The following is a 12123-nucleotide window of genomic DNA, read 5'->3' on the forward strand; positions in this document are numbered from 1 at the left end:
CATTTCATCACTCATCCCCATCTTCGCAAATTAGCCAAGAGGCACAAAACGCGAAGTAAAATAAAATATATCAAATAATAATAATAAAAAAAAATTGGCATTCATATCATGGTATTAATCGCCAAAAGATTTTCCAGATTTGAACATTAACCTCCAGCATGTACAACAATTACACGTTGCCCTTTAGACACCGGTGCTTTGACGGCAGCCGCGGTTCCATCCACCCAAGCTTCTTTCTTTGTTGTCGAGCTGTGAAAATAAGTCCGTCAACGTAAACAATGGGTCGTCCTTGTCGACGAAAGATTTTTATGGCTTTGAGGTACGATGAACGTAAACTTCTTATTTCGTCCTTTTCTATAAGCAATTGTCTATTATTTTCTGCTTTTCCCACTTAAACTCTAGGTCACGTATTATCTTGCGCACACACCAGACACTGCCTTGGAACTCTATTCTTTGTTTCAAAACCCTTCGGATACCTTCCCCGTCCGTAAGGTGAAATTCGTGCACAACATGCCTAACAACACACTTATCGAACTCGTCTATATGACTTTTGATTTTTCGGCGAGATCGTGTTCTATCGGGCGTATGAAAGTGTTTCTTCAACGTAGTGCATGCTTTACTTTCTATTAGTACAATTCTTCTCACACTGCTGAATGAAACACCACATGTGCGAGCCACCCTCCTTTGCAACTGATTTTCGGACATACGAACTCCCACCTGGTCTTTCATAAATGCATTGACATTATATACAATTTCTCGCCCTTGGCTCTGGATTACTTTCCGTCCACCGAGTTTACTTGCTTTCTCTGAACTGCAAGCTTCCCATGCTAGGAAGTACACTGCACACAAAACAAACGACAGGCAAGTCGATCGCATTGTTTTGTTTCTCGGTGCTCACACAACATTAAGACGTTCGGCAACCCTGCCTGTGTGCACGATAGGGGAAGTTCGCGCATGCGCTTGCCGCGTTTCCGATCCAGCACATCGGTGGGAGAGTTTCTTGTCTCACCTCTTCTACTGTACGCTGTTCCACTTTCACACTTAACATTTTCCCGACGGAGCACAGATGTACGGTTCACTTTGTCTACAAGCTACAGCAGAACAGAGTGCCACGCATCCTGGGCAATCACGTAGTCGATAGGCAGGATATCACATTATACAATCATGCACTGCTTGACCTTGACATGCTTGCAGTTTGTCGACAGCAACATCAATCCGGTTTTTTTCTAGCCACACCTCGTATATATTGGTTGGATATATATACACATTTATGGATCTGGCCCCTACCTCGAAAAAATCCTGGGTACGGCCCTGTGGTCATAGGTGTCTTTTATTAGACAGATTGTTCATTTCATTATCTTAGAGCAATAAGCAGAATGTGCTGAAGGTTAAAATCAAGTCTAATAAAAGTTTCTAGTCCTGCACCCTGGCCATGCAGTGTAAGGTATCATGCTTTGGGTTCTAGATAGGGGACACACACACACAGGTTCGAGCCTCCTGGGGGAAGAGTAACAACTTTTCTCCTGAGATTTTGGCCTGTGTTTGGGATCAGTGGCCACGCACCATTGAGGAAATTGAGGAGCTACGAATGAGTGGCATAACCCGGTCATGAAAATCTACAACAATGACTGAGGGGTTTACCATGCTGACCACACCACCCCATAACTGTTTGGATGTTCTTCCACCTTGGATGAGTGAGTAGGATCACGTGAGAGAGAGGCTGGCAGTCGGTAGACAAACAAATCTGTCCCATAAAGCATAAATTGGTCATATAAAGTTTCTACATCATTTTCATTTCTTAAAATTTCTAGCAGTAAAAAAAAATATACACAACAATTGAAGATTTTATTTAGAGTATTCAATTTTTTTAAAAAATATAATTGAAATCTGTTTCTAAATAGCCGAGAAACTAACGATATGAATTATAAATTCTGCCATTTTGAATCCAATATGGCAGATAAGCACCGAACTGAAACACAAGGTTTTCAGACAACTTGAATGTGCTCTCTAGAGATGATGCTAACAATGATCAAATTTGGGGTGTCAGGCTTCTGGAAATGGGTTCATTTTATGAATTAAATTTTGTGTAGGGGATAACTCTATAAGTACTTCAGCAGGCAGGATACAATTTTTAAAGATTTAAGACATCCATGGCACATGAACTGGAGAAATGACAGCTGCTCAAAGCAATTTTTTTCAGTAGTTACAGCTTGCTAGAATTTGGAGCGAGTTCATTGCAGCATTCGAATTAATCTTCGCAGAAGCTGTCCTGGTGCCCCAACCAAGCTGCGTATGAACCTGAAACTTTGCAGGTGTCCGTGTGGGATGCATATGCAATACCTGTAGAAGTTTCATCAAAATTGATGTTTGAGCAGGGGCCGCTAGGCCACTTGGGATGGAATGGCCCATGGGTGATATTTTCTCGAGCACATGTTGAACTTCTGAGATCTTTATCTTGCTATACTCTCACCATCTTTTGTTTGAGAGAGAGAGAGAGAATGAAAGGGCTGAAAATAAAATATGTGCGGGGGGGGGGGGGGTACTTCTTCTTTTTAACCACTCTCTCTCTCTCTCTCTTTTGATCTCTCTTCCTTTCCTCTCTTTTTCTTTCTTTCCCTCTTTTCTCATTTGAAAAAGAGGAAGAGAGTAAAGAGAGGGGAGGGGGAGAGAATAATAATAATAATAATATATCTTTATTGAGCGGGCGAGGTTCAGCGTACGCTGTTCTCCCACCTAACCCTTGTCAGAATACAGTCTAGTTACAAACAGTATATATATCCAATAAAAAAGACACTAAAACAAAAAATAATAATAATAGTAAATAAGTGAGAAAGATGAAAGAAAACGTATGGACAATTTGAAATCAAATAAGAACTGTAAAGATACAATTAATGAGTATATGTATACACACAAAACTACATTTGGGGGAAACCCTGGGTGGTAAAGGCAGCCAGGAGCGTGATGCTGATCACATCACCCCCACTCACGACTGGATCAAGAAAGTGTGGGGCATTACCCCACACCCCTTATATGCCTTCATGGCATGGTGCTAAGCACCGGGGAGCACTTTACCTTTTTTTAAAAACTAAATTCTAAATACAATTTTAAGTGTGTGGGTATATATATAGTCACACACACATGTACACATAAATGCATATTTGTTAATGTTCGATGGTGCAAGAATAGAGATATTTGACATGAAGTAATATCAAATTCTTACATTGACATAAATACATTGTGGGATGTATTTTTATTCGTGTGTGCTTCTAGATTCAAACTGTTTACATAGTAGATAGTCCTTTGCTGTGGATTTAAGAGCATGCAGTGTTGATTGGTTAGTTATTGTTATGGGCAATTTATTCCAGGTTGAAAGTGCATTTACCGAGAATGATGATTTGAAGGAGGCGGTACTGTAATGACATGTAAAAAGTTTGTTATGCCCTCGCGTGAAGTGTGAATGTATTTGAGTGCCTATTTTAAGTTTTCTAAATAGATAATCTGGATGAGAAATAAATGAGAGGGGGGGGGAGCATGGACGTCCACAGGATTTTTTCCAGGGAGGGGCAAGGAAAGTATTTTTTTCCAGGGGGGGGCAAACAAGTCACATTTTCCCCCAAAAGGGTGTTGTTCCCTAAAAAAACATTGCTTAATTAAATTTGAATTTATGGTGTTCATGCAATAATTAACACATATTATTGTGGCTAAAATGAAATTTTATGTGTGAAATACATAATTTTTGGTTGACTTTCATTTTCCAGGGGGGGGCTGCCCCCCCTCCGTACACCCATGGGAGGGAGAGAGAATGAGAAATAAATGAGAGAGAGGGGGGAGAGAATACAATAGAAAAGAGAGAGAAGAGGGGGGAACATGAAAATTTGATCAGGCCAGTGCTCATGATGTTCAGACTACTCCCATGATAATGTACAGACTTCCAAAATGCCCAATTTTTTCCAATTTCAGTGACCACCCAGGTCCATTCGTTGTCCTGTTAAGAGGACATCGATCGCAACATTGGAAAACTAATTGGAAGCAGCTTAGGCATGATCAACCTTGTTGAACAATGCGAACATAACCACATCTGAGTTCTTCTTGCACCACCAAACAAGCTAACCCCCGTGACAGGTTAGGTTTGCAGCAACGTTTCGCATATATAGAACAAAATGTGCACACAGAATGTAGTTGAGCTGTAATACTGACAATTTTTTACAGTCTGGGATATGAACAGCTTGGCGGTTGAGGCAAGACTGGCACGGGAGATGCTGAGTGTCATTCTCGAGTGGACTAATACGTAAAACCTGTTGTGGGGTAATGCATTTGTACAGGACAGAACTCTTCACGCTCAACTGATCATTGAGGCTTGCATCACCCAATCATTTGTACAAATGGAAGGGCTTATATTTTGTGTTGCCCAAGATCTCGCAGTCTGAATAATAATAATGATGAATGAATGATTTGCTTTATTTTACTTCACCTTTTGTGCCACTTTTGGCTAATTTTCAAAGATTATGATGAGTGATGATATGATGAAATTGATGAACATCCATGCCCAGGCTGGTATTCAAATTTACGTATTGCGTGAGTTACTCACTGTATAATATAATCTATACAAAATTTGTATAAATTAGTCTTACTTAGTGAACACCTTAAAGCAGGATTTTTAACTGACGGTTTTAAAGGAATGATGACCTATTTTTACTCATATTTAATAAGTAGAGCCCGGAAGTTCAGGCATTTATTTTCGTTAAAATAGGCAGGCAAAAAGGCATTTATAATATGGAAAATAGGCACTAAAAATGGGGAAAAAGGCAAAATAAACCGAAAAAAAGGCACATTTGGAAGTCGCTTACTTTTATCTATAATTTCTGGCAACATGTTATAATCTACATTGGGAAGAGCATTCCAATTTTCTCCGTCTTCATTGCACATAACTACAAGGTGTTTTTTAAAGTTCTCAACATTCATTGATAATAGTCTGTCAGAGAGAATGTTTTTCATAATAGAAAATCATCTTTCTACTTCGACAGAAGTTATTGGTGCATACATAAAAACGCTAATGTAGCTGGACTCATTTTGGTAACAGCATTTTCACCTTTTAGAATATCACAAATTGTTTTCAATTGTTTCAAGTCCTCATTTGCATTCACTACCCGTTAGCACTTTTCCGCAACAGCTCACCCCTTTTCTCCTGGCACTTCCATCATCTGCTGCATAGATTCCTCGAAGATTTTCATGGATGCTATAACTGTAATTGTCTCTGGCAATGCACCATAATGTGCAAAAATAAACTTGAATAGCACAGGAGTTTTTTCACTTCACGAATTGAAGCCGCTTCATTTTCTGGAAGAGCATCTAACACCTCACTGAATTTTTCAAGGTTGTTAGCATAATATATAGCTTGTGATATCCAGGTTCCCCATCTGGTCAAGACTGGTTGCGGAGGTAAACTAAGCTCAGATGCAACTTCCTTAAATTTTCGGGTTCGAGAGGGAGATTTCATAAATATCTTCTTTGTGTTCGAAATCAACCTGTCCACTTCAGCAGTCAATCATGCACAAGGAAATGTTAACTGAAAGGCAATATTCTAACTGAGCATGAAATACATTTTTCTCACACTTTTCTCCTTCAGCAATGTTGAAACATGCATGAGTTCAATGTTACTTAAATAAGGCGAAAATTATTCACATAATAACCGGAAGAAACATAAATAAATGCCAACAACGTTTTTTGGGAGAAAAATAATTTATATACACATTTTTTTTTAAAAAAAATGGTCAAATTTCATAGAAAAAGGCAAAAAAGGCATTATAATTAAAAATAGGCAAAATGAAAAGGCTTCTAAAACCTTCGAAACAACATAAGAAATGTATATCCGGAAGAATTGTATCAATATATGCAGTAGATAAAAAGAGGCATTTTGCCAAACTTCCGGGCTCTATTAATAAGTGTTTTTTAACCAAACCTTTTGACCTAATCCTTTTAACACATAATGCAGCATAAAATGATTTGTGCCTAGAGGAAAAAGAACCTGAGGAAGGGGGCAGTCAAACCCCGAAACGTAGTTTCGAAATTCTATACTCGCTGACGTAAGTAAGACTATTTTATACAAATTTTGTATAGATTATATGGGATTCAAACCCGGGACCACTGGCATCATAGAACAATGTGCGAAATATAATGAATGGGTTGTTCTTGAGTACGAAATATGTTTATATGCATGGAGATTAAAACAAGAAATATTAATGTAAATAATTAAACATTCAAAAATATCTAACTGTTTCTGTAATTTGAGTATGTTTGTTGTGTGTGTGTGTGTTTATGTTTTACGTGTATTTTTTTCACTTTTCTTAGTGTGTGTGTATTTTTCTGGTTTTATTTTTTATGTTTTTTTTGCATGTTTTTCTTTTATTTTCCTTGTGTTTTTTTTTCTTTTTTGGTGTCTTAATGTTCTTAGTTTTTATATATTTTATTATTTGGTATCTTAATGTTTTTAGTTTTTATATATTTCACATACAGTTAGCTATAAAAATCAATTTATAAAATGTAAAATAGAGATGGTTAAGTGGAAGAAAAGGCTTGTGCCTTAACTTCGCCATCCAAAACAAGGAATAAATAAATAAATAAAATAAATAAATAAATGTTCTGGCAGATTTCATACAACAGGAGTTACGGCACAACAACAAATCTGGTATTGTCATTATTCATTATAATTAAGTTTGTAATCTAGAAAATGCATTATCAAAATCTCATGCAATTACTGGGGTGTTTTATTGCACTTTATTCAACTATGATTTCACTTTTCAGGTTTTCAAAAAAATTAACAGGCAAATGAATAATATACCTTTATTGCACTGATTAAATACAAAAGAATTGACAACACTACAATAATAGAAAAGATTACTACCAATAGCCATATTATTATTATTCATCATTACAGGTTATGAATTTATAAATGTAGCCAGAATTTCTGGTTTCAGTTACTCTTTCAATTTACAATTGTTTTATTACAATTCAGTTTGCTAAATTTAGTAGAATAGAAAGCTGTCAAATAAAAAAAAATGTTTGAAGCGAGTGTGGGAGAGGATGGTACCAGTGATGCCTTGAAGAGCCAGAAAAATCTTCATAAAATATTCCCCTACCACCATACAGGCATCCCCCACCTACTTCTTCTAAGATAAAAGTAAATATAATTAAAATTCCCCTCCCTTTCTAAATTACACATATAAGAATAGAAAGAAACATATGTGTGAATTATATGTAAGATTTAGACTCTGAAATTACACTAAATTGGATGAATAATATGTAAGCATTACAATGAAACTGTACACTAAGAATAGAAAGAATAGAAAATTCGGTAATATTTTGTAAACCAAACTTTTTCTCCCTCTTGTACTTCTGTTAGTAGAATTATGTTCAGAACAAACAACAACAAGCTCAATCAATTCATTACCAAAGCAACACTCGCATTACATCACAGCTTCCAACAAGAAGGGAGAAATTCACCTAGAAAACATTTTAAAAAGTATAAGTAAAAAAATGTTAATTGCATTCTTCGTTCAGAACTTTTCCCTGCGTTTCTCCTCTATAGGCACTACATTTTATCACAGCCCAATTACATTTCTTTATCTACAATCTTAATTTTCATATATATTCACTACATACTATTCAACTTCAGTAAGGAAATGATAGTACACAATGTTTACTACACAAAAATCATTCTTCCTTACCTCCTTCCTTCATTCTTATGAATGCTAGTTTAAGTTACATTTTTCTTAAAAGCACTGTTAGAAACAACTAGCAATTCTACTCAGGAAATCTACATTTAAAAACTACCATTTTTGCAAATTCCAATCAAATTCTATACTCAGTCTTAATTTTCTCAACATATATATTCACTCTATACTATTCAAGGAAATGATAGTACACAATGTTTACTACACAAAAATCATTCTTCCTTAACTCCTTCCTTCTTTCTTATGAATGCTAGTTTAAGTTGCATTTTTCTTAAAAGCGCTGTTAGAAACAACTAGCAATTCTACTCAGGAAAACTACATTTAAAAACTACCAATTTTGCAAGTTCCAATCAATTTCTATACTCAGTCTCAATTTTCTCAACATATATGTTCACTCTATACTATTCAACTTCAGTAAGGAAATAATAGTATACAATGTTTACACAAAAATTATTCTTTCCCCTTACTGGATGTTTACTACACAAAAATCTTTCTTCCTTACCTCCTTCCTTTATTCTTATGAATGCTAGTTTAAGTTACATTTTTCTTTAAAGCGCTGTTAGAAACAAGTAGAAATTCTACTCAGGAAAACTACATTTAAAATCTACCATTTTTGCAAATTCCAATCAAATTCTATACTCAGTCTTAATTTTCTCAACATACATATTCACTCTATACTATTCAAGAAAATGATAGTACACAATGTTTACTACACAAAAATCATTCTTCCTTACCTCCTTCCTTTATTCTTATGAATGCTAGTTTAAGTTACATTTTTCTTAAAAGCGCTGTTAGAAACAAGTAGAAATTCTACTCAGGAAAACTACATTTAAAAACTACCATTTTTGCAAATTCCAATCAAATTCTATACTCAGTCTTAATTTTCTCAACATATATATTCACTCTATACTATTCAAGGAAATGATAGTACACAATGTTTACTACACAAAAATCTTTCTTCCTTACCTCCTTCCTTCAATCTTATGAATGCTAGTTTAAGTTATATTTTTCTTAAAAGCGCTGTTAGAAACAACTAACAATTCTACTCAGGAAAACTACATTTAAAAACTACCATTTTTGCAAATTCCAATCAATTTCTATACTCAGTCTTAATTTTCTCACCATATATATTCAATCTATACTATTCAAGGAAATAATAGTACACAATGTTTACACAAATATCATTCTTCCTCCTTACTTCCATATCTTCTCCTTCTATACTAGTTGTAAATTACATTTTTATTAAATGTGTTGTTAGAACCCCCCCCCCCAACTGCTCAGGAAAGCTGTATTTATAAACTATCATATCTGCGAATTCCAATGAATTTCAATACTGGGTGTCTAGATAATAGGTAATAATGATTGACATCGAATAACTATGTGCCATGAATTCATGAATTTTTAGCATATTAATGAAGTTTCTCCTCACAAGGGTTCACATTGAGCAAAATATGCACATATTGACCTTGACAATGACAGTGTACATGGTGTCAATCATTACTCCACAAGGCAGTTTCATGTTATATGCAGCCTAGGAAATCCTTCTGCATGTTACTAGTTTTAAAACATACACAAGCAAAATAACATTTTACATGTTACATGATTCTAGTGTAAGTAGTTCAATTTCTGTCTGGATGTTGTAATTTTAGTGGTATTGAGCAGCTTGGGTATAAAAATTGGCTAAGAGAAATTTGTTCCTAGATTTAATCTTGGTGGATTTATATCTATTTGCGAGTTTATATCTATCATGTTAATACTATTTTCATAAGCAAATTCGAAATATCTAGGGCACAAATAGTACAGACTAGAAGCTGTGGTAAGTTGCTCTGAACTTGCTGCAAAATACATTGACAGGAGTTAACCAAAAAAAGTTGCACTGTTAACACTTTCAGAGATATTCTTGGAATAATAAATGAATCAAGTTAAGGTATCTCAATTTAGTTTTGAATACCTATCATCTGGACACCCCACACTAATCAGTATATAAGTAAAATATTTCCATGGGAGTACAGCTACATGATCTTTAAAGGTCGTCGTTATTATCAGATGCCACTTCATTGGTTTCCATGATGTCTTCATTCTACAGGTACAACAAAAAAACATTAATAATAAAGGAGCATTAATAAAAAACAATAAAATACAAAATTCAGAGAGACTTAAGTAAAAAGTATACAAAGGAAATAAATGAGCACTCACAAGACATGGTTAATTTGTGGGGTTTATGGATTCCCCTTAACCTGTGGTCTTTCCTTATCTTATTTTTTTAATTTTTTTTACATGTATTTATTGCTTTTTTTTTGTAGATTCAATACTTTCGTTTCTTTGCTTTTAACTCAATCCTGTGCCAATTGGAATGCTATTTGGGATTACCTTTTTCTTAGAAATGCTAAATTCAAAAGTACACTTCTCCAAAACTTTCCTGACTACCCTAAATAATTTTTAAGTTCAGAAATCATAAATGTGGCAACATGGATCTTGAGTATGAGAAGAAAGTAGCCAACTATATGCCAGGTTCCTTTACTAGATGAAAATCACAGTGGTGAAAGATTTCCATTTTTGCTTGTAACATAAAATCAGAAACTGTTCAAACCTATTAACAATTTGCAATTCTGCATGTTAAAATTGAAATGAGAGACTTTTATAAAGTTGCTAAAAACACTGGATAAACACTGGAAGAATTGATATAACAAGATTCTCATATGGTAAGAGAAAACTGAACATTTTGTTTACCCTTTGGAATGTTTGCTAGCTGCTAAGGCATGAGAATGTGCACTGAGTAAATTTTACTCGCAGGGCAATGGAAGATTCTTTCATTCTTTTGTCTATCTTATTGCACAGTATAGAAGCTATTGAGGTAAATAAAGGAAATGATTGCAAGTAGACGATGTTACCACTGTGCTATCGGAGAGACCCAATCTCATTAACTTGAATATATATACATTGTAAAATGTAAAAAAAAAAAAAACCTTGAGGTTGCCAGAAGCTTCAAATATGAAGCTGTCTCTTATTTTTTGCAAAATGAAAATTCATCATATCTCATGCATATACGTAAATCATAATTTTAACGATGTCACATCCTATTAAGGAACTTACCGTCCACAGCTCATAATGTGCATATGGAACTTGTGGGTTTTGTATTTGAAGTGGATATCTGTACACTGGATACCCTGGTGTGTATGAAGTAGAAGCTGCTGCTGATTGAGCCACTAGAAAGACAAGTGTCCACGAGAACTTAAAAAAACATTTAAGGTCAACATAATATTTACATAGAAAATGAGAGAGATCACTCTTACTTTACACATGCCTTGAGACCCCACTGATTGAAAAAAATAGTTTGAGAAAAGTAAACGGTAAATTTCTCATATCGGACAAATGGATTTCTTCAAATTTACAGGAGAAATTACTTACCGAATGCAGTTTCTTTATACTTGTGGAAGTTCGGGTAAGTGTTTTCTCGCATCGTTCATTGAATTTTGTCGGTAAATCATCTATTTTTCGATATAAATGTGTGACCGATGCACGAAAGCTCTTGCATCCATTTACTTCCAGGTGGATGTAGCCTGTGTCTGATAATGTAATCCCAGTCAGTGTTTCCAAACATGTGTTTTTGTAACTGAAGAAGGTAAGTTTCTGCAAATGGTTCGTGGGACTATGTGTCAATGGTTAGTGGGGCTATGCTAGAATGGTGTGGGGCTACACATATTTCTTTCTAAACCAATTTTCAACTATTGTAACCTATATGTGACCCTACCTAACCTTACCGGAAATGGTTTGTGGGGCTATGCGTCAATGGTTTGTGGGGCTACGTAGGTATTTTTGGGTGCAGTGGGGGTGGAAAAACTGCATGCCGAGTATGGTAGTGAAACTGTGACCGCTATTTTGCGTGTTACCGAAAGCAAAAAGAAACGAAGAAAACTTACTTGATATGTCACAAATAGAGCTTATTCCCATGAAATAAGCAAAATGCCACCTTCAGCAATGTTTCTCAATGCAGAATACGTAAGTATGAATATTCAAATTAAATGAACTAGCAAATTTCAGCCGTTTGTCCGATACGAGAAATTTACGAAGTAAACAATTTTATTACTCTTCCTGAATTAAACTCTAAGATAGAATTACCCTTCCCCACATCCTGCTTGAAATGAGAGTGGCCACAATTGAATCAGCAGGTTTAAGAAGGGAATGAAGACCAAAAAATGGCAAAATGACTTCTTGAACTCGAGATTATCAGAAAGCGTCGCTCTACATGTGAGTGTGAAGAAAGATATAAAAAGCAGTCTCTAGAGGAAGATAAAGAACACTGAAATCAACATAAGGTGTAAGAAGGAAATTAATCCCTACCACTTATACAGTTCTTTTTGATTTCCCACAAATTTACTTTTTGGACTTATTC

The 12123-nt window shown here is 35.3% G+C and overlaps 1 protein-coding gene across 2 annotated transcripts in view; it reads right to left on the bottom strand.

Moving 5' to 3' along the window:
- Positions 1-6826: 6826 nt before the first annotated feature.
- The window catches only part of LOC145981236 (polyadenylate-binding protein-like), a 43025-nt gene continuing 37728 nt past the window's right edge, over positions 6827-12123 (bottom strand). For both annotated transcript variants that reach the window (XM_083114385.1, XM_083114384.1), the window contains 2 exons: positions 10824-10936; positions 6827-9810 (listed from right to left, as the gene is read on the bottom strand). In XM_083114385.1, coding sequence (XP_082970511.1) covers positions 9663-9810; positions 10824-10936 — 261 coding nt within the window. In that variant the 3' untranslated portion in view covers positions 6827-9662. The remainder of the gene's footprint in view (positions 9811-10823; positions 10937-12123) is intronic.

This window comes from Lepisma saccharinum, chromosome 29, assembly GCF_977018435.1.
Source record: "Lepisma saccharinum chromosome 29, izLepSacc3.1, whole genome shotgun sequence".
Taxonomy (NCBI): domain Eukaryota; kingdom Metazoa; phylum Arthropoda; class Insecta; order Zygentoma; family Lepismatidae; genus Lepisma; species Lepisma saccharinum.